The sequence below is a fragment of the Cucumis sativus genome, chromosome 1, assembly GCF_000004075.3.
Source record: "Cucumis sativus cultivar 9930 chromosome 1, Cucumber_9930_V3, whole genome shotgun sequence".
NCBI classification, from domain to species: domain Eukaryota; kingdom Viridiplantae; phylum Streptophyta; class Magnoliopsida; order Cucurbitales; family Cucurbitaceae; genus Cucumis; species Cucumis sativus.
Window position 1 is genome coordinate 10300030 of NC_026655.2, and position 24267 is coordinate 10324296.

At 31.8% G+C, this 24267-nt stretch overlaps 1 protein-coding gene and 1 long non-coding RNA gene across 2 annotated transcripts; both read left to right on the forward strand.

Annotated features, from left to right (window-relative positions):
• Window positions 1-1964: 1964 nt before the first annotated feature.
• LOC105435373 lies at window positions 1965-8356 on the forward strand. Its single transcript, XR_969391.2, has 3 exons — window positions 1965-2466; window positions 2753-2820; window positions 8162-8356. It is a non-coding gene; the product is annotated as an uncharacterized LOC105435373 (long non-coding RNA).
• Window positions 8357-19195: 10839 nt separating this feature from the next.
• On the forward strand, window positions 19196-22377 carry LOC101208459 (zinc finger protein WIP3). Its single transcript, XM_004139530.3, has 2 exons — window positions 19196-19975; window positions 21390-22377. Exons 1-2 carry the CDS (start codon window positions 19475-19477, stop codon window positions 21813-21815), a joined length of 927 nt encoding a protein of 308 aa, XP_004139578.1. The 5' UTR covers window positions 19196-19474; the 3' UTR covers window positions 21816-22377.
• The last annotated feature ends 1890 nt before the right edge of the window (window positions 22378-24267 follow it).

Here is a 24267-nt window from a genome sequence, read left to right on the forward strand (position 1 = left end):
AGAAAAGTTAAATTGGCCAATCATCAAGCACAAAAATTAAACAAACGCCAATATGTTTATGGGGGAATACCAAACGCGTTAATGACTAATTTTCGGACGATGCAAGTGTCAAACTTCTAGGTCTTTCTTTCTCTTAAAAAGTACATAAACCAAATGTCTTTACAAATCAAATCATGTCAATCAAAAGAATTCTAAAAGGATAATCATTATAGTGTTGAATGAAAGGAGAAAAGAAAACTGAATTTTAGCTCCAAAATTTGAGACAATTAATAGGCAAACTAAGAAACCGGAGCTTGTCAACATGGGACGATGACTCAACATAAATTTAGATGCTCAAGTAATTTTGAAAAGTTTCCATTCATTTTGAAGTGGGTTTGGGAGGGTTTTAGTAAAAATTAATTTTCAATTGCATGAATGATATACTAAAGTTACTTTATGATTGTTTACTTTTGTCGAACAATATGATTGTTGATGTCAAATTTTGGTTAAAAGGATAAATTTACATGACTCTTACGTGACATCAAGAGTTGAATTTTGTAATTTGAAAAAGAGAGAATTTAATCTACGAAACAAAGAAAAATGGTTCTGATGCTCAAGTTAGGAAGAAAATTATATAATAAAGAAGTTGAGATTCTAAGTTACCTTATATGGAGATATATGGCGTGTATTTATGGGGATTTAATATATGAGTTTTCAAATCTTAGATAAGATAGGTTATCTAACAAGCTGAGTTGGGCCTTCTAATGGAGAAGGTGGACCTCGGCCTCTATCGAGGGTCTTCCTTAGGCTATATATTGAGCTTCAACTATAACTTTATGTCGAGGTGTGTGTAAAATATGCCCCATTGGGCATTTGGCAAGGATCGATCTAGGGCACTAGCTTGGGTCTAGAACAAGCACATCCCATTTTCCACCCCACCCCGTTGTTTTAACAACTTTATTGTTTCAAAATGTCAATTATACTCTTCGATCCAAAATCACCCATAACATCAGCCCTCCTCTTATGTCGAGTCGTGAGGTTTGGCCTGACTTGAAAGTATATCTTTCAATCTAAAATCACTCATAGCTTTGTCTCGGAAAAAATAAAAATGGATTAATTTCTTTAGAGTTTAGTGACAATCTTGGTCGGAAGGATTAAAATTTGATTCTCTTAAGATTTGTGCACCAACTTAGGAAAGATGAAAATTGATTTCTTGACAGGCGAGGTGGCAATCTTGTTAGAAAGATGAAAATCAATTCTTTTAAGATTATTCACTATTTTAAAAAAAGATGACAAATTGATTTGTTAAAAGGTGAGGTGACAAACCTATGGGAAGACGAAACTTTGATTCTGGAACGCCCCACCAAAAATTAAGATAATTTTGGAGTTAATTATCTTAATTTTGTTTAATTAGATTTAATTTATTGGATGTTATTTAGTTTCCTTCCATAGAAATTATTTGAGAAAGGAAAAGATAATTATTATTTTTTAGAATATAATTATCAAAGGAAAAGATATTGTATTTTGGAAAGAAAATAAAGATAAATTATTTGTTGAAGGATAATGATGTAAATAAAATATATTTATTGTGAAAAAGAAGGAAATTAATTATATTTTGGGAAAATATAATTATTTTAAAATTGATAATTATTTGGGAGATTTTTAAAAATAGCAAAATAAATTAAAATATTTAGATTTGTTTTTGGAAGAGAAAAAGAAAAACTAAGTTATTTTGGAAAAAATAGAAGTAATAATAATGATATTATTATTATTGTTTAAAATAAAAAGGGAGTTTGCAAAAATAGCAAAAGCATTTATGACAATAGAACCCATGTTATCTACATTTTCTCAATTGCAAAAGTGAGAAATTGAAAAGCAGATTACCGTCTTATTAGCGTCAATTACTAGTCATATTTGTCAAATTTGCAATATGCAAAAAAAGATGTGGTATGAGCTATCTTTTCTAATTTTTTTTGTCATACAATCCAATTTCTAAAAAATAAATAGGTATTATCGAACTGTGTGCCCTACCACAAACCCAACATCTTCTTGTTTGTGTGACCTAGCAACTGTCGACGCTCCATCTTCCTCCACCGTCGGCTGTAACACGACGCAAGTCACACAACTCCACTGTCTGATTTCACCTTCGTTCCTAGACTTCCTCGTTGCTGTCTCTCCTTTGGGATCCTTCCGTCTAGCCGAGACCTTAATTGGCCATAGCTTGTCGTTGCATAAGCGTCGTCGGTCATCGTCTCCCCCGTTCCGTTCTAGCCGGTCTTCTCATGTGCATAACCCACGTTAGTCGAACGTCTTAGTTTTCTGTGTTCGAGTCGTAGCACATGAAGCCTTTGATTGAACTGGCCGAGCCATTTCTTCTCTAATTCAAGCCGAGGAGTCTTTCTTGCCAAGTTGCGTGTGAGCCATCCTCTTTAAGTCGAGCCACCTTCAGTTTTAGCCCCTTCTTGCAACATATTTGAGACATTTGTGGTGAGTTGAGCCATTTCTGATAAGTTTTGTTTGGTTTTGAATATAACCATCAAATGTTAATTTTTGGACTAATTTAAATTTTTGGAATTAAGTTGGATTTTTTCCTTGAAGATTCAATTGGTTAAATTTAATTAAATTAAAGGATTTGAGCTGCGATATTTTTCCAACCAAGGTTGAATTGGAGTTCAACCTCAACTTTGGATAAGTTGACTTGAGATGATTTTAGGATCAATAGCCAACTATTAATTTATTAATTATAGTTATCATTTTTTCCCTTGCTGTCTAGGATTGATTCTTTGGAAAATTGGGTTATTTGAATTCTTATTGTCAGCCAGAATTTTAGCTAATCTCAAGGTACGATATTCTACTACTGGACCTTCGAACATAAAATTAGGAGCTCACATGTATTTTTTCTTATTATGCATTGATATAGTTAAGATGCATAATGTGTTGATATGTTGATGATTGATGACTAATGTTGATGATTGATATTGATGAATGATACATTATGAAACATGATATATTAATCACATGATAAGGATGTTACGATTGATATATATGATGTGTTATGATATTTATGTTATGCTTTATGCTTTGGACTGTGGTGTTCTATTAGGTTTTTTTGTTGAGCTTTTAACTCGTCTGTATTGTGATCCTATCTATGGGGTCACTCGCATGACTAGGGGTGTTCCTTTAGGATCGCTCGCACGATTTAAGGGTGTACCTACAGATCACATGCATGGTTAAGGAACAGTTTTACTGTGTATACGAGGTTACTCGCACGACTAGGATTGTTTCGATGAGACCACTCGCACGATTAGGGGTGTACCTACGTATCGTAGATATGTTTAGGAAATTGTACCTGCGATCACTCATATGACTAGGGGTGTTCCTTCAAGATCATTCGCACAATTAGGGATGTTCATACGGTTTCACTTGCAGTGTGTATCTACGATCACTCGCACGACTAGGGATGTTCCTATAAGATTTCTCACACAATTAGATATGTTCGTACGATCTCACTTGTCCAGGTGTGCTCCATTGGACACACGATACTATTATTATGTTTCTAATGGGAAGTTAATAGATCATCTAGTGAAACTAGTAGTAGGTCCCTTACTGGATATATTTATATACTCACTCTTTTCTGAGTTTAATATTTTAGGCAACGGTAGAGGATCTGGAAAGTTGGCGAACGACGGAAAGGATATGTGATATGCTATATGGGGACTTAGTTATGCTTCCACGTCTATTTACATGTTCTTTTAGTATTTTTTATTTCAGACATTTTATTTAAAGATTTGTCTTATATATTTATTATGGTTTTCTTTAAAATGTTAGTACTCAAGGGTCACGTTTTCAAATTATTTTTATTGGATTTTTCGATTATATGTCTTTCAAATATTTATTTAATATTAATTTTATTAAAATTTTACTTTTCCTATTTTCTATAAAATATCTTTTGAGTAAATGACCTTTACTTAGTTTAAAAGATCGAGTTGTTACAGATTCTCTTCAAATTTGTGCATCATCTCGAGAAATATTAAAATTGATTTTTTGAGACTTTTTACCATCACATCTTTTTGTTGAACAAATGCAAACCGAAAAATCTTAGGTTTGACTAGTCTTATATTCCTCCTAAATGCTCAAACTTACTCCATGAATAAGATACACCTGACAAGTATCCAATATCTCAACTTTCACTACAACTAAGTTTAAACTAAAAGACAACCATAAGTACAAGATAGCCAGAACAACCTAACCACATATTACTGCAATCTTTTCAAGCTACCTAACACTTCTAATTAACAAGCTTTACAAGCTATCTAACACTTCCAATAAATTATAAACTACTAAAGGTTACCATATTTCTAACTAACGGTTAATTCCAACAAACAAAGCATACTAACAAATTAAAAACTAAAGGTTGCCATAACTGTAGAATAGACAAAACAAATAAATCAAAATTACTCAACTGGGCACCCCCTCAACAATTTCAAGTATTTAATCTATTTCAACCATATAAAATTTTTCAATTTCAACAATTTAACAATTTAAAAAGCAAACCTACCAATTTCAACCCTAAAACTCTTACAATCTCAACCTCAAACCAATCACAATTTCAATACATTTAAAACATAAATTTCAACAATTTAAACCATAAACCTATAGCAATTTCAAAATACATTTAATACATACAATTTCATTCCTAAACTTTAAACAATTTCAATACACCTAAACATAAATTTCAACAATTTCAACCCTAAACCTATAACAAATTTCAATATACATTTTACACATAGAATTTAATTCCAGAACTTTAAACAATTTCAATACGTTTAAACATACATTTCATCAATTTTAACTCTCATTCAAACAAATTCAATATACATTTTAAACATACATTTATTTAACATAGAAAAAAAAAAGAACAAATAGTTTACCAGAATGTAGAGCGACGACTGCAGAATAGGACGACGAGTGGATGACGACGAATGGACGATGAACGACAGATATTAATGACAACGACAATGGCGAACGAATCTCTTCTCTTGGTCTCTAACTCTTTCTCTTCCGTTTTCAGTTATGTGTTCTGTTAACACATAACTCATATTTATAGAGGATCTCCCAATGAACCACATAAATGTCACTAGATCCCCACTTCTCTTGACACGGCCATACATGACACGTCAGACTTAGTTGGGATCATTCCTAACATTTCACTTACGACGTCAAGGAAAATTAAAACTATTATTTAATTGTTACCTCTTCCTCGACGTGGTAAATGTTAACCCTAGAAATAGTGACCAAATTCCCGACGTATGCATACATGATTACAGGGAAAACAAAAATTTAAATAATGACTTTCATTTTCCCCGATGCCTTAAGCATCCACGTTGGGCATAACTCCATTTTCCCTGACGTAGATATGCATGGCGTCGGGGAAAAGATAAATTATTATTGTAATGTTCCCTTTCTTCGATGTTTACATGCATGGTGTCAGGGAAAATAGAGCTAGTCCCGACATTGTGTTCAAGGCATTGAGACAGATGACAATTGCCAACACAAACGTCATTACGTCCGCATAGCTTTTATTTACCGATGTTGTCTATCCTAATGCCTTTTTGTGCGCCGAGATAGCCCCATTTTTTGTAGTGAGTAAAGGAATGTTTGATTGAAAATGTATAAACATGAAATGTAATAAAGAATGTAGGCATCAGGTCACTGTATAATATGAACATATACATTGTAAATAATAATAAGAATAGAAAATAAAGAGAAATGACTTTACAAGTTAAGGGAAAGGGAGGATGGAATCCTCTATAGTCGGACTCTAAGCTTTCACTTACAAGCTGACTAGAGAAGAAGAATAATAACTTTTACAAATGGTGAAAAGGCTACTTCTTTTCGCCACTCTCTAGAGTTTGACCCATTCAGACACTCATGACCAGTCCATTCAGACATTTGACTTCTCTCGAAGCCAACTCTTCTTCTTGGTAGTGAATGAGTCCTTTTATAGCCAGCTTTCGATGATAAAATTCTATTATTCTAAGCATGTCAGCGCCAAATGCAACTTTGTCAGGTCACGTCAACTCCAATTACCATTCTTGTCTTCTAGTGAACCCTCCTCGGGTGATGACATAGATCCTCATCTAGAAATTGTACTTGTCAGACAGGTTTTTCTCGTGTAGCCTTTGCGTAAGTTCCTCTATGATTCACTAGTTTTTTTTTCTTTTGTTTCTAATCCTGCGTTAGAACACAAAAAAAAAAAAAGAGCAAAACAGGCATGAAGACTTGTGTAAAGTGTATTTTTTAATACTTATACATTTACAATAAAAGCTACACGTTTTGACACATTTACTATGGGTTTTGGTCTCATTATTCTACTTAAAAGGCTATAATAACTTGGAAAAGATGGCATAGAATGGTAAGAATATGAAGAATTAACTAACTTGAATTATGAAAGTGTGAAGAAAGGTCAAGCTATGCGCTAGTCTTCAATTCGATGGAGATTAGTTAATCAACTTTTAATTAGAACGAACACCTCTCAATGCCTTGAACGCCACACTTGCTCGCCTCTTGAGATGTAAATGATAAAGCTTAATTAAGTGATAGCTATCTAAAAGTTATTACTTATAAGACTCATATTGCCTCTTTTTTAAGGGTGACGACCTCTTGAAGCCAAGTTACCATACTTGTTCTCCTTTTGGAATACAAATGATAGAGGTAATTTAATCGTCAAGATGAAATATATCTCCAAAATTCTTTATGCTCGCATTAGTTATGTCCTTACTACTTACTCTCTCGAGTAGTTAGCGACAAACACTGGTCAAGCAATGGAGTAAAGCTCAACTAACGCGATAAACCTTATAAGTTAGACTTCTTATCAATAACTTATCACAAGCCTAAACAACTTACCTTTGACCAAAAGCTTACATTCTTTAATACATTGCCACTTTATCTTTTTCAATCTTTCATATATTTACTGTTCATTGGTCAAAGTTTTAAAACTTATAAAACTTATCCTGCGATAAAAGATTGAAAAATAGGATAAAACTGGCATGAAAACTTATGAAAGTTGTATTATCTTATATTTATGAATTTGTGATAGAAGCTACGGATTTTGACACATTATCATGCGTTTTGACTCTGTTGTTCTACCTAAAAAGCCATAATAACTTATATTTGTACAAGTTATTACATAGGTGATATGTGAGACCTGTGACTGGATTAGAAGGGTCATTTTGGAATAAGAGTTTGATTAAAAAGGATCATGAGAAGATAAGTGTTTTGAAGAAGTCGTTCTAATGGTTTGCGTTAAAGCTAGGTGACTCGATGAAGGAGATCGCATTCAAGAGCAAGTTAGGAATTTTGATGTCCTAACACAAGATGAAGCTAGGTGAGGAGAGTTAGGAATTTTCAATGAAATTTCCTAAATGTGCTTAATTTGTAGGCTACCTGACAAAGTTAAGCTTAAACATGGCTAAGAAAAATGTTAAATTGACATGTGTAGTACTTCAAGTAGGAGCATGTGAATTAAGGGAGCTTAAAATATGATTAATATGATTTTAGGAGTTGTATAAATAGAAGCAGATAACAAAAGATAAGGATATTATTATGAGATTTTGCTAAGGGAAAGAGCTAAGTGTTGTGCTACTGAGAAGCTATCATGCTAGAAGAAGGTTTGGGTCAGACGTTCACAAAGAAGTAGGAAACTTAGTGTTCTGAGTTATTTTTTAAACATGTTTAAAGATTTTAAAGCTTTCTTTCTAAAGATCATGTTGTCTTGTAATATTGTATTTTATGTTAAAGTTTATGACAAAATTTGATTTCTATTATGACATACAATGAGTCAAGGCAACCATGGGGTGAAAAAGGACCACATGGCAGTAAGAAGATGGCTAATGCATAAAAGAAGTGTATTGACTTAGCAAGCTTGAGCAACGAGAAGTTAACTAGAAAAATCTCCAAAAGTTGTTGATGAAAAGGTCATCATAGTAGTCTATATGTGGGAATGGTTCATGTTCGTGGCAAAAGGAATATGAAATACTAATGTGTGATTTGTGTTTTATGAACGAGGCTTCGAAGTTTGTTTAATGAAAATGAATTTATGTGTTGTATGCCCCCAAAAGGTTTTCCAAAATTATCACTCACTAAGTATTTGTGACTTATGTGTTAAGGTTCCCTTCCCCAGGTTACCAGGCGTTCAAGTCAAAGCTAGGAAAGGTAAGGCAAGCTGCTATGCGATGAGGCGTTAGCCAGACGGTTAAAGTTGAAGGAGCGACACTAGGCATTTGAGGCCTTAAGTTTTATTGTAAAACAAGCATGTAATATGTACATTTGGACGGCATATTATTTAAGTAATAAAAGAAGTCCTATTTGATATATAGCATTGTGTGTTCTTATCACTTAGTAGTTGAGAGTTAAGTTGGAATAAGGCGATGAAGCTAAGTTCATCATTCTAAGTTGAGCGTTTTATCATGAGACGTCAGAACTGTTCCACGTCGCGTTTTTGTCTGCAATGGAAGAGGGCATGACATGATGTGTCTTTATGATCTAAGCCCCTCAGTAGTAGTTCTCAAAGATCTAGCACGATGCTAGTTGGATGAAATCTATCTTGTTTCATTATATACTTAATTAGAACAATTTTTAAAAAAAATAAAACGTTCAAATAGCAAATGCGACTGGCCTTTTCTGCAACTATTGTTTTTAGTGGGGTGTCTGAATTGGGTACACCAAATTGATTCTCATTTCTCAGTCATATATGATCCTACAATTTTGAAAATTCGTTTGGACATATATTTTCGGCCCACACATACATGTCATGTATTACATTTATAATTGAAAAATTCTTCATTCTGGTCCCATATATAAACAAATTCTAATGTTTATCAAATAAAGAAAAAAACATAGCTTAATCTACTATAATTGTCAAGTGATGTGATGTTGACTTGTAAAATATTAGAAAATAAACAAAGATTTGTAAAAGTATGTACACAAATATTAATTAGCACCTTATTATATCAAACCCAACTACCTAACTTTTCTAGAGCATTGTAAGGACATAATATTTGCCCAAAGATAGTGATCACGTGAAGAATAATTATGAACAAGCTATATTTTGGCAATTGTTTAGAATTCTTCACTCTATGTACTTGTTGCAATGTCATGAACTCAATATGTGGCATACCAACAACAAAGTGTATACGGTTTTCAGTAGCGGATGTATTTATTTTTTAGTTATTTATGATTTTTACCTCTAAGTGTATGTATATGAACTCTTTAATCTAAAAAATTCTCTCTAATAAAACTATGGATGTATCTAACACATCAATACATATATCTCTTTGTTAATTTCTATACCTATTTTATTGTTTAATTGTTGACTTTGTAACAATATTATGAAAATAACGTAGAGTTGATCACCACGATTTTTGTTTGAAATATTAGGATGTTAATAAAATCGTGATTGATTTTGGAATTTTTCCTAAAAAAATTTATCAGTGGGAAAAGAATATATTTTTATTTAGTCAGACAGTGAATCCAATCAAGCTTTCAATTGATGACAAAATCATTAAAGATAATAATTAACAAAAAGAAAATGAAAAAGAAAATATTGATATCAATTGGTAATCATGTACTATTACGTTGTAGGTGATATGCGACGACCAAGAATATCCAAAACCGCAACAAGGGATATTAAACTCAGGTTCAAATGAGGCCAAGGGAATATAATCATGGAGTTAATCAAATCAAATCAGAACTTGGGTATGATAAAGGAAAAATACATCTAATAATCCTAATCACAAGAGGAAAAAGTAAATTAAAAATCATTTTTCACTGCATACATCATTATAACTTTATAATTTTTTCACTAAATGCATCATTGTAACTTTGTATAAGGTTATTTAATTAACTTGAACTGAAACTTAATAAGCTTATGACCTGTTTATTTTACATTTCTCCATGACTTCCGCACGTAGTTGTTTCTCTTTGTTATGCATTGTTTTTCTTTCTTCAAACTGAAAACTCACCATTGTGACGTTGAATGTCAAGTAATTCAAATTTTGGGATCAACTCAATATGTATATTTTTATAGATATGTACTTATATGATATTTTGACCTAACCCAAATGATCGAAAAAGAAATCATACCAACAAAAACAATATATTATTATATTTACGTACAGGAGATGTCATCAAGTTTTATCCACTACCAATATCATATTTTTGTCAGTTTCAACGAATGGATAAAAATCCAAACCTTGTTTTGACATGGAAAAAGATAAAACCACCCAAAATCTGTGTGCAACAAAAACCACGAAACAAAACATGACCAAAAACAACCATCCTTTTTCTTTGTCAACTTTAATATCTTTCTCTATGGATTTAACATAGAGCCATAGATGCCTTAGAGAAAATGCCAAACTATGAAAGACTACCAGACAATCAATTTTGTTACTTTTAATAAAGGAAAACAATGTGAAGACATAACAAAGCAATTATTCCCATTTCACAACTAATCAAAATCCTTTGGGTCTTTATGAAGGGTTCATGTTGATTTCTACCCCAAAAGTTACTGAACAAAAGATGTAACAATTTCAACTTTTAGTTAAAAAGTCTATATTCATCAGAGATTCTCAGGTCATTTTCTTAGATTGATCAAATGCATTATTATTGCCATCCTCGTATTTGGAGTATTTTTTGAGATATTATTAGATATTAATTTTATAATATCTTCAAAATTTCTCTAAACATGGCAGTAAGTTTTTTTTTAAGGAAAGAATATTATAAGAATAATATCTAATAGTATCTCCAAAAATAATCTAAGTATGATAATAATTTTATTGGGTTAGAAACTATTACGTGTGTGAAGTTTTAAAACGGCATGTCAAACATGTCATAGATATTAAATAGAATGTCTACTACAAAAAAAAAAAAAAAAAAAAGAAGAAGAAAAAAGGTTTACCACATGTACGAAAAGAACGCTATCTAAAGCTTATTATAGCATTTTTGGCAAAATCCGGATAGTCTCTACTATTAAAGGTATTTGACTTTTTATAGCATTTTTTAGATGATATAGAAAAGTCTGACTTTTCGTAGCATTTTTTTATGCTATGAATTCTTTCCTTTAAAAGTAATTGTTAAATGCTATTAAATGATAGATTTGTCAAAACTTAATTTTAGGGTCTACTCTTCAATTGGACGTTATAAAAGAATAATCTATACAGTGTAAAAAAGTGTAAGTTTATACTATATATCTACTTATCTAATGTAGAGATATCTACTTGTCTACATTAGAGAATTTGTAAAGGTGGAATAATGAAGGTGGTTAAGAGAATGGAATGCAAACTTGAACTAACTTGTACCAAAGAAGGGGGTGAAGGAAAATCCATACAGTACTAAACGATTAAGTCATATGAAAGCCTTGATGAGATATAACTTAGTTAGCTAGCTTATGACTAAGGAAAGCACCTCTCGATGTCTTTAAACGCCACACTTGCTCACCTCTTGAGATCCAAATGATTAAGTCTAATTAAGTAGGGCATATCTAGATCACTTACAAAACTTATAGAGGTTCTCGTTTAAGGGTGAAAACCTCTCGGCGCCTAATGTCCATACTTGTTCTTCTTTCGGAACACAAATGATGAAAGTTGTCTCGCCAAGGTGGAGTTTGTCTCCAAACTCCTCTTTGCGTACATTAGTCATATCTTTGCTACTTGCCCTCTTGGGTAGTTGGCGATATACACTAACCAAGTGATGAAAATAGCTTACCTAACGCGATAAGAATTATAAGCTAAGCTTATTTTTTAATAAAACTTAGATAGAAAATCATTTGGGGAAGAAAATTATTGATATTTGGAATAAAACCTATTTCGTAAAAATAATTGTTGTAAGTAAGATTTGAACACATAACCTCATGGTTTTATAGGGGGCACAACCACTGTACCATTATTAAAATACAAAAACCGAGAATGTGATGAGGGGCACGTGTCCCTCTGGCCCCTTAATAAATCCGCTCATGCTTGGACGAGCAGTAGGAAAACCTGCACTCAACGAGGACTTAGCTACTATGCGATGAAGAGGTACATAGTGAGCGTCTCACATGCTATGATCATAACCCATGACCTATCGCGTAGAATTAATTGCATAATACAGAAAGTTATGGTGGGAATCTAACGCGCGATGAACCTGCTTCGTGACGTATTGAAATTGCACTATACAAATAGAAATCCACCAAGTCCACCACACACTTACCTTCAAGCACTTATCCATCACCACTTTTTATGGGTATGAAATTTGGCAGATAATTGTTAAGACAACTAATTTTAATGGTAATTTTGAGGATAGTATCTATATGTCTCAACTAGAGGAATTTATAGAATAAGGTCAAGAACAAAAGTTTGTAAGCTTCAAAAATCCATCTATGAACTAAATTAAGCATCTAGATCTTGGAATATAAGATTTGATATTGCGATAAAATCTCATAGCTTTGAACAAAATGATGTTGAGCTTTGTGTTTACAAAAAAAAAGTCATCAATTCCATTATAGCATTCTTAGTTTTGTATATCGATGATGTTCTACTCATTGGAAATGATGTAGGTTGTCTTAATGACATCAAAAATGGCTAGCTTCACAATTTCAAATGAAAAATTTGGGAGATGCACAATATGTTCTCCGGATCCAAATTATTCAAAACAAAAAAAACAGAACACTAGTCATACCTCAAGCATCTTATATAGACAAAATATTGTCTAGATATAAGATGTAGAATTCCAAAAATGGTCTTTTACCGTACAAATATGGAATTCATTTGTCAAAGGAACAATGTCCTAAGACACCTCAAGAGGTTGAGTATATGAGAAATATTTCCTATGTTTCCGTTGTTGAGAGTTTGATGTATGCAATGTTATGTACTAGACTTGACATTTGCTACTCAGTAGGGATGGTCAGTAGGTATCATCCAATCCTAGATGTGATCACTAAACAATCATTAAGAATATTCTAAAATATCTTAGAAGGACAAAAGACTACATGCTCGTGTATGTTACTAAGGATCTGATCCTTACTCTACATTAATTTTGATTTTCAAACTGATAAAGATGCTAGAAAATCTATATTAGGATCTGTATTCACTCTAAATGGAACAACAATGGTGCAGAGAAGCATAAAGTAAACATGAATAGCTGACTCCACAATGGAAGTTGAATACGTAGGTGTAAACATAGCAGTATGGATAAGAAAATTCTTGACAAACCTAAAAGTTGTTCCAAATATGCATTTGGCAATCACTTTATATTGTGGCAACAGTGGTGCAATTGCAAATTTAAGAGAACCTAGAAGCCATAAACGAGAAAAGCATATTGAAGACAAGTACCATCTTACCAGGAAAGTTGTACATTGTGGTGACGTTGGAGTGACTAAGATATCTTTTGAGCAAAACATCGTTGATCCTGTTTTAAAAACCATCATAACTGAAGTGTTTAAGGGTCACGTATAGAGTTTAGGTCTACGATATTTGTAAACTACGACAAGTGGGCGACTTATTGGACATGTACCCTAGTTTATTATATTAATATGTTTATTGTACTTATATGTATTATTCGCTTTCATGGTTAAATTCAATGTATTATTGCACAAGGAGTTTTAGTCTATGTGAGAGTTTGTTGGAATTTACGTCCTAAAAATCATAATTTATAATCATATTATATTCAATAAAGTCGTTATAGAGAAATTATTGGTTAAATTAAATTCTATAATCTTAAATCCAATAAACTAAGGTATGAAGGCTATTTTGACTAAACTTAAACTTTATATGGAGACATAAACGTGAATCAAGTTCAAGTATATAGCCTAAATAGTCTACAATATACGAGTAAGGTTGGGCACCTTGTTTTGAAATACTATGATGCGACCCACTTTGTAGTTAATACAAACGATGTGATCATGAATCGTTCATGTAGAGACATGAAAGTGGGGACATTCTATATAAAGAGTTTACATAAGACTGAACTAGGAAATTGTCACTTTTACGTTATAACATCGTACTATTTAAAACTGAATATTTCGATTATTGATGATCTAGGTAACATAATCTTAATCATGAGCGAACTATGAACTTTTTTTCACACGAGATTATTCTTAGATCTCTATAGATGAGGGTAGCTCATTAGCGTTCGCCCAATAAGCCTCCCATTTTAGGGGTAAGATCGGGTGAATAGCTTGGGACATAGGGTGCAAGCTGATGAAATTCACTCCTACCCACTTTAGAGTTAGTAGATAGGTTACACTACAAGATTTTTAGGCTTTGCCAACAATTTTTTCTAGCGACGGAAAAAAATGTGGGCAAAGATATGATGTGCTGACGTAATTTTATTGCGTAGGCACATCTTCATTTTTGCCGACGAAATATATACGTGGAAAAAAAAGTTGTGTATTGTGTAGACACATCATCGTGGAGTATCATCTGAAATCACCAATTCATCATCAGGGATGCCATACATTTTTTGATGTAATTTTATGTAGCCATAATCATTTGTATGGTTTTAGAGACAAGTAGCTATGTGTGTTCCTAATTGTAGAAGTTATATGTTCATTCTGTAGTAAAAGTAACAATATAATCTTTTGCAAAAAAAAAAAAAAAAGTTGGATCTAGGAGATCATGAAGAAAAAGATGATGCACCTTCAAACACTTAAGTATTTCTCTAAACTAAAATTTAAAAGAATGTATTGTTAAAGCATGTTTCAATATTATGTGTGGCTATCATGCAGATACGGTAGTTAATCATGCATACATTTCACGTTTATTTTTGTACTTGAGTTGAAATATTATGACTATCTTACAGATACGATAGTCAATCATGCATATAGTGGCATTTTACAAATAGATTTTTGGATGGTTTGTAGAAGTATCACTTAGACACTTAAACATTTAGGCATTTGCATCTTGTTTGAAAGTTCACTTTATTTGAGCTTTAAGCTTTTTGGGGACTTTTTAGGTTGATTTTGGGTTTGAAAGTCACACTTAGGCTATTTGTATCTTGTTTTAACATTTTTAGAACATTCTTGTCGCAACATTTTTAGAACATTCTTTTGGGTTTTTGGATGGTTTGAAACATATATGAGGATTTTTTGTCTTAAAAGTACATATGTCATTTGTTTTTGGATACTTTTATACTTGATTCTTTTGAAACAAGTAGTTAAGATTTAGCATGTTCTTATTCATTTTAATGTACTTTTTTCAGGTTTATGTAGTTTGAAGGAACGGAGAATGACTATTTTTCGAAGACTTTCAGACTACGTTAACCATTTCTTGTGTATTTTTTTTTTTTTTGTTCGTTTTGGTATGCCAAAATGAAATTTAATATATCTCACATACCTTGAACACTAAAGAATTATGTTTGTCATATTTTGAGAAAATATTAATAGTTTGAAATATTTTCATTTTTAAATTTTTGGTTGCTATGTTCGATATATTTTGCTATAGGCAGTAAATTCAATTATATATTTAAAAATTAATTTAGAAGCATACAATACTAATGATAAATGTGAAACAAATTTTTAAAAAAAATGTCACGTTCTTTGTGTGAATAGAAATATGTTGGCAATTAGAAAGCCCTAGCAACGTTTTGTGCGTGAGCAAAACAGAAACAAATATTATTTATAGATAAATTTAGGGTAGGGAGAAATTTTCTTTTTGCGAATAAAAATCCTTTCATTGCAGAAACAGTTTCTACCCATGAAATAGACGTGGTCATAACCTTTATTTTTGCCGACGTGATGATGATCGTTGGTAAAAATACCTTTTTGTCCATATTTTTTTGTGGCCAGAAAATCTATTTTTGCCTACGTGATGATGATCGTGGGTAAAAATACCTTTATGTCGACACTTTTTTTGTGGCTATAAATATCTTTTCTTCCAACGATTTTAATTTGCATAGGCATTTCTGCTAACGCAACGTCAACAACGTGTGCAAAGCTTTGTCCACATTTTCCTGCTTCAGAAAAGACGAAAATTCTTGTAGTGCTATTTTCTTAAGAACTGAATCCAAGTCTTGAACAAGGGGTCTCACCCTCTCATTAGTTCGTGAGTGATTCAGTTTATAGGTTGGACCTAAAATCAATCTTCAATAGTAGATCAATGAGACTTAAGGAGTAATATATAATCTTGAGGGTAAAACAATATTTTGACATAGCCAAGGTTACGAACAACTTGTGAAGAGCTAACTTACTGATAATGGATATATCAGATGGACACAAATATATTTATAGTAATGAGAGTGCTACTATGGAACTTTAGTGGAATGACCCGTTAGTTAATGAATGTTGATTGGCTTGGTCTAAAAAGGTTTAGTCGGTTAACCTTGGATCGTTGGAGCCCATGATCTATAGATCCATTAGGTTCCTCTGTTAGATTATATGGAATAAGTTTAGAACAATATGATGGAATGATTCAAATTGTTTGACTTAGGCATACAGGGAGAGAAAATCCAACAAGTAAATGAGATGTAGTTGTCAGTTATCAGATTATAGATAGAACTTTATGTTTAATTAGAAAAAAATATGAATACAGATTCATAATCAGAAGCTAAAAATGATTAAAATAGTCAAAGTTAAAAAGGTCAAAATGATGATTTTTGACTTTAAGAAGTCAAACTTTGATCAGGAGATATATTCAAATATGATTTGAATTTCAAGAAAAGGAATGTAGATTCATGCTCGAGAGGTTGAAATTTGTCAAAGAGATCAAAATGTTGACTTTTGACTTGAAAAGTCAAAATTTGAGTTTGACTTGAATGGTCAAATGACCAGTTTGCCCCTTGACTAAAGTTAGTGTTAAATTTAACATTTTGTTGGATAACCCCACTAACTCTCAGTGAGCTAAGTAGAGGCTCATGTCGATCGATGACACCAAGTCCACTAAGAGAAAATACAATGGTGAATAATTTCAGTGATTGTAAGTGGAAAGTGAGGTGTTGAAATTGGATGAACTAGTTACATGCAATAGTTGCATGTAATTAGGTTATGTAAAGAAAGTTTTTTCAAATTGCGAAAAACTTTTGATATTTTAAAAAAAAATATATTCCTTTTTAAGGAGATTCTCCAACAAAATTAAAATCTCAATCTTCAAACCTTAGAAGTATTTTACTTTCCAATTACATCACTCCCTCTCTTGATTCCTCCATTCATCAGGTCCCGTAATCCAATTTTGAGTTTGGAGGATGTTTAGGTGACTACTAGGGGTGGTTCGAGTTTCTTGATGAGTAGATAATTAATTCAGATGCTACAAAGGTAATTTCTAATAAAACCCTAAATCAATTTGTTTAGGGTTGCATGTTAATTGAGAGCAATTAGGGTAAGATTTCGATTTTTTTTTCACTGCGCATGTTTAAATTCCATCATGCAACCATTCTCAACTGAACACGGCCTTGAGATGGCTCAATAGCATATCTTTAAACCTCACTATCTTTCACCTTGGTGGTCCAGCACGGAGATGCCCCTATCATAGCACCGAGGTTTGCTCCATGCTTTCCATCTTACCCGAGATTTCTCAAGGTTGGCCCAAGATTCTTACTTTTGTCTCTTTCTTTGTCTTTTATCTCGCTCGAACAGGACTGAGTCTTAGTACCTCTGCCTTAAGATTCCTCTTCGAGTACTTGCTTTACTTCAATCCGCCCTGGGATGCTATCACGAGATCCTTAACTTAGCTCAAGATTCTTGGACAAACTCTTAGCTTATCTTCTCAACTTTCTAGCAAACAAATGGGATGGAAGATACGGGTATTACAATTCTCCTCTCATTTTGGAAAATTCATCCTCGAAATTTGAAATTCTTAGTTAAAGTGTGAGTGATACTTGCTCTTCATCTAATCTTTTGTCTTCCAAGTTGCTTCTTCTATCTTGACACCTTTTCTCCTGATAGTCTAATCTAACGTCGAGAGATGCAGAATTTCTTTGCAGATATTTTTAGGACAACAACTCCCTCATTTGTTAGATTTTTAAAGCTTTATGTATATATTGATCAATGTAATTTGCTAATTATAGCAAGGTTAACTTAGTTAAACGATTTGTCACTTTCTTTAATTTGTTGTGAATGAGAAAATTTGTGTGTTTGTTGAGAGTTTTGTTGTATAGTACAATAGAAGATATATTATTATTTCTTGCAAAAAAAAAAAGAGATACATTATTGATTTGCACTTGCGTAGGTAATATATATTGATACATTTGATGTCGATTTTTAAGTAAGATTGTCATTAAAAATGGATCGAACAATGTGGTAATTATTCAATAAAATTGGTGACAAACCAATGCAGAAGACATTGAAATAGTCGAAAATGAGATTATTGGGCATCTAATAATGTCTATTTAAAACCAACAACAAAGCAAAACCAACATTAAAAAGCTTTAATAACACATTCATAGATGTCGATTAAGAACTAATACCGTACCTTTATAATGTCGATTGTAAATCGACATTGATGACATCATTAATATCGGTTTAAAACTGACATTAAAGCACAACCACCATTAAAAGCTTTTAATAACACATTCATAGATGTTTGACAATAGACACTGTACCTCTATAATGTCAGTTTTAAACTAACATTAATTAAGACCTAGTTTTGTTGTAGTGAGTGTGAGAGTAGTTTTGAATACTTTTTTAGGGTTTATTTAACCTGCCGTTTTCATGTTCAAAGGTATTTTTTAAACTTTCAAAAGTTCAAACGTACTTTTGAAACAAAACATTAACGGTATCTATCCAAAACTAATTGGGAGAGTAGTTTTGATCCTTTATTTAAAGTTTAAGGTATTTTTTAAATTTTGGTGAGTGTCCTTTTGAAATTTTGATGAAGGGGTATATTTTTTTTATATATATAATTTAGTCAATAAAAAGTGTTACTGCCCATTGCAACTTTCATAAATAAAACCATATATATACAGTGTAATAATTTATGTTCAAAATTAACCTAAGAAGATTTCAAAAATTATAAATATATAACTTTTGGCCTTTTCTTTTAGGTATTGACTGAGAATATATATAATGCTCCTCCACTTCTTGCTTCTCCAAGTTTGGTGTAATTGGTGACACTTCAAAGAAAAAATTGTGACATGTGGGTCAAATTTTCACAAGATTCATATTTGAAAAAATATCAGCAAATAAAATACACATAGTTTATTATGAAGAGAGAGAAAAAAGGGTAAACGACGTGTAGTTTACATTATCAACAGTTGCCCTCAAGACTCCAAGCTCTTGGATTCTCAATTCTTTCCCTTTTATTAAGTCTTTCATTTCATTGCATGTCGTTTTATTTTCCTAACCCCACCATTTACTATCTCCCCTTTTTCTTTTATACATCAAATGACCATAGAAAAAAAAAAGACAAACCAAAAACGCTTTTTGTTCATCATTTGAATATCAATCCTTTATAAAGCTTAAGTTTTTCTTTTTGCTCTTTTTTGTTTTCAACATATGAAGATGAGATCGTTATGTTAAACCTTTGAAGATATGGGTTTGAGAAATCACATGGCAGAAGAAAACATCTTTTGTCTTCAATCCCCAACTTTCATAGAATGGCTTAAACCACACAACCCCTCTTCTTCCTCTCCCTCCATCCCTCAGACGAGCGTCAAATGCGTTCCAGGGCGATGCCTCCCTTTGTTCACGGAGACGGAGGCCTCGGCGAAGAAGGGCGAAGAAGGGACTCCAGCTGGAGATGGTGAAAGAAAATATTTGGATGTCAAAGCGGAGGATGAAGATATGGAGAAAGTTGAAGTGGGTTTGCACATTGGGCTTCCAAATGTTGGTGATGTCTCTTATTTTGGTGATGAGAAGAACATGAATGTTTGTGTAAAGAAAGAAGAAATACACAGCTTGAAGAAAAGCTTCTCTAATTTTAATACTCAAGGAAGGTTTTGGATCCCAACACAAGCTCAAATCCTTGTTGGTCCCATGCAATTTGCTTGCTCAATCTGCAACAAATCATTTAATAGATATAATAACATGCAGGTAAAGTAATTTAATTATCATTAAACCTTGTCTCTACTTACCTTTTATTATATATATTGCTGATGATATATATCCTTACTAATTGATCTCTTTCTAAAATTAAAACCCTTGATTTATAACCTACTTCTAATTTCTATGATTAAGATTAGAAATTCAAATTCATATACCCTATCAAAGAAAATTTAGTTTTGAATACTTTTTAGTACTAAGACACCATTTGGATTTTAACTTTAATTCTTTTTTTAAATGGAATTCATTTTGTTAGGCCAATTTTTAAAAACAAAAACAAATTTTTGAAAAACTATATTTTCATAGTTTCATATCTTTGATTTTGAAAATACTTCTAAAATGTAGTCAAGAAAATAGAAATAAATAAAAAATATATTATCAAACGAGCCAAAATTCTTTATCTACAATGTAATTAATTTGGTTAAATATCTTTCCAATTTACTTTCTTTTATTAAAAACAAAGTTATTATTTTAGTATATTGAAATATTCTTCTAAAAATACAGTTCTATCATTCAAGAGTTTAGGCTATTTTGAACTAATGCTAGCTAATGATCTCTCTTTTTCTCTTTACGACTTTGCATCCAAGGGGACCCCGTTAATGTTGCTAAAAACCAAGCTTTCTCGTGAGGACACAGGAGAGAAAAAAACTACTTTCTTAAAACTCATCGTGTTTAGTGAAAGAAAAAGCTAAGCCATATAAAAAATAAATTAAATCAAAGTCAATAATGAAGACCCGTTTGATTACAAGAACCTGTCTTTCTTTTCTGTTCTTCAAATTTAGGTTGCTTTCCATCCATTTATCCCTCTCTCTCTATATATAGTTTTCACATACCTTGAAAAATGTTTGAATTTGTAGTCAATTTTTAATTAAGAAAATTAGTTATTACAATTTGTTTAAGTTATGCTTGGTTACTTATTTGATTTTTTGTTTTGGAAAATTGTACCTGTTTTCATCTTTAAAATATATATATATACAAATTATGGATAGAGGGTGAAATGATGTACAATTACTTAGTTTTCAAATAAAAAAAAGCTAAATACAAATGATTATCAAAATACATTCTTAGTTATTCAAATTTTGGTTTGAGTTTTGAAAAACCTTGGTAGAATATAAATAACATAGAAACTTATGAGTGAAAGTAATATTTAGAATCTTAATTTCCATAACCAAAAACCAAAACAAAAATATGGTTATCAAACTAGGCCTAAGAATTTTAATATTGGAAACTCCAAGGTCTCTTTTTACCCCTACTTAACCTTTCTTGTACTTAAATCACACCAGCACTTCGACTTCCATTTTGAATTAGTTGGTTCAATTTCCCATCTCGTATTCGTTTTTTTTCGATTCTTTTTTGAAAAGAAAAACACTTAGCTCCACATATACGTATGTTAATATACTTGTAGATGCACATGTGGGGGCATGGATCTGAGTACAGAAAAGGGCCAGAATCTCTAAGAGGAACACAACCAGCAGCAATGCTAAGGCTTCCATGTTATTGCTGTGCTCAAGGCTGCAAGAACAACATTAACCATCCAAGAGCCAAGCCATTGAAGGACTTCAGAACCCTTCAAACTCATTACAAAAGAAAACATGGCTGTAAGCCATTTATGTGTAGAAAATGTGGAAAATCTTTGGCTGTTAAAGGAGATTGGAGAACCCATGAAAAGAATTGTGGTAAGCTTTGGTATTGCAGCTGTGGCTCAGATTTCAAACACAAAAGATCTCTAAAAGATCATATTAGATCCTTTGGTAAAGGCCATTCCCCCTGCTCCTCTCTTGATGATGAATGTCTCACTGGTTCTGATGATCAAGAAGATCACTTCTGTTAAATTATGTGTTGGTAATTTCCGTTATTAGGGCTTCTTTCTTATCGATGATCTCATGCAACATCTTGAATTATCTCGTGCTCAGTAACAAAACATTCTCCGACTGATGGGTTGTGCGAGGAGGAATTATTTGGGAGATTGGAACAATGTGGTTTGGATGCATCCATGTGAGTGTTGGAAGGAGACAACTACATTGTGACAATTACATTGAATGGTTTTCTGAGAAGCTCGAGAGGGAACGATTTGTTACGGAGCACTGTGATATATTTTCTCTTTTTTCTTTCTTTCTTTCTATGAAGGCTTAGGGTTTTCTAATAAGATGGGATTGCCACAAGTGATGAAGTAGGTGAATTTTCTTCTTTTGAGAGGGTGTTAGGTTTTATTGTCTCTCTTTCATGGAGGAAATTTGTCAGCTTCATTGCTTATTGTATAGTGGCATTCTTTCATATACGAAGGTTGAAAAACTCTCTCTTTTTGTTACTAATTTCACTATCCCTTTCCTCTTTTGAAGAACTTTTATGAAGAATTTCAAAGTATAATTATTTATATTATATGCTTTTATGAATCTTTCGGTAGGTTGCACTTTATTATTGATATCTCTGCATATTTTGTGGGAACCATGCAAATCTATTTGATATTATTGCGTTGGGATTAGATCTTTCTTTTTGTGTGCTCTTGTTTAAATTGAGAAAGATTAACTTCTATATTTTGATATCATGTTGTAAATTAAATTTTTAATAAACTATGTGTGTCAAACTACTTATGAGTTATGGCTCCCTCAGAAGAGGATCATTTTCACCAACTAAATATTACACATGAATATTATTAAATAATATGAGAATTCAATTTCAAAACTAGTACTTGCAATAAAATGCCCATTTGATTTCCATAGATTTTGATACCGTATTAGTTAATATTGAGTTTCATAAACAATCAATTGGCAAGGAAGGAGAGGAGTGTATCATTTTCCTTATAAATATTGTAAGGTCCTAAATTTTTTAAACTCATATTTGAACCACGTGAACCTCATAATTTCTTTTAAACTCATATTTCACTCTGCACAGCACTTTGGTTATTCTAGCAATAATTTCTATCATATATGTTGTTTTGTTTAAATCATATACTAGTATGATACAAATCCTTCTCTTCATTCAACAAAATGATTACGATAAGAAAAATATTTAAGTGCATATGTATGTTTGTATATCCCATTATAGAAGAACATGCATCCTACCATTTAATTAGAAAGGGATTTAATTAACTCTGTTTCTACTTATTTTGAAAAGACAGACAAGAAAGAAAGAAATTAAGAGATAAAATAAAACAAATACAAAGAAAAAAACAAATAAATTTACAAATTCTAGAAATCAAAATAGGATTAAAAACCGTTTATTCAGGAAGATTGTGTAAATCTTGGAGATAGTAATACATATACTTTGTTAATTTTGTTTCTTATTGTCAACAACAAGATGGGAAAGTTTAAAAGGGAGAGTCCAACTTGGTGGCTTTCACCAAATCACCCCACCAAATTACAAATCAACGGCTTAATTGAAGTATGCCAAGCCATTAATTTAGCGCGTAAAATAATCATAATTAAAAATATTGTACTTTTAATTATCTAATTTCAATAAATCATAAATTAAGTTTTCACTCTTATATTCACTTTCTATTTTTCTAAAAAATAATATCTAATGCTATTTGCTAACATTTTTACTATAAATTTAGAAAACTTCCTAGAGAAGATAATTACTATAATCCAACAAACTTTAGTAAGAAATTAACTTTTAGCCCCTAATTTAGGTCAGTTGAAATACACAACATTTGATGGTTAGAAAAAAATTCAGCCTAGTTTAAGCTTCCTTTTATTATTGATCGTATAGTTTTAAAATTTAGAAAGAATATAAATTACAGTATGGTATTGGTAATTGATGAGGGCATTAATATTTGAAACTTAGATTATATATAAAGATGAAGGTATTTGAATTGTGTAAGCAAATGATTAGAGGGAATTGAATCTAAAACAAAAGTGGCTTGGGTTTGCTCTTAGTTATTTATTGTAGAAAAGCAAAATTTGAGAAAGAAGCTTTTGGGAAAGGGAAACACAAAAGAGTATATCATTATCCCTTCAACGAAATTTAGAGAGAGAAAGAGTGAAATGTGAATATGTTGGAGTTAGGCTTGACCAATTTTATTTTATTTATAAAGAAAAAGAAAGTGAAGAAAAATAGTAAGATATGTTTAAAATTTTCTTTAAGATAATGGACCTCCACCAAGTTTTGTCGGGAAATAAAATCTTGTATTATTATATTTTATGAATTACTATTGTTGTTATTTTTGCTTTTCTCTCATTCTAAGAGATTGAACAACCACCACCTTGGCCTTTCACTACATTATTATTTTTTTGGCTTTTACTTCCCATCATTATAATATAAAGTATAAACCAACCTTACAGAGG

Bases quoted from the DNA above. Each gene is read 5' to 3' on its own strand.
- LOC101208459 (XM_004139530.3), top strand. From the start codon at position 19,475: ATGGGTTTGAGAAATCACATGGCAGAAGAAAACATCTTTTGTCTTCAA. The intron at 19,976-21,389 runs GTAAAGTAATTT...ATATACTTGTAG, and splicing joins ATAGATATAATAACATGCAG to ATGCACATGTGGGGGCATGG.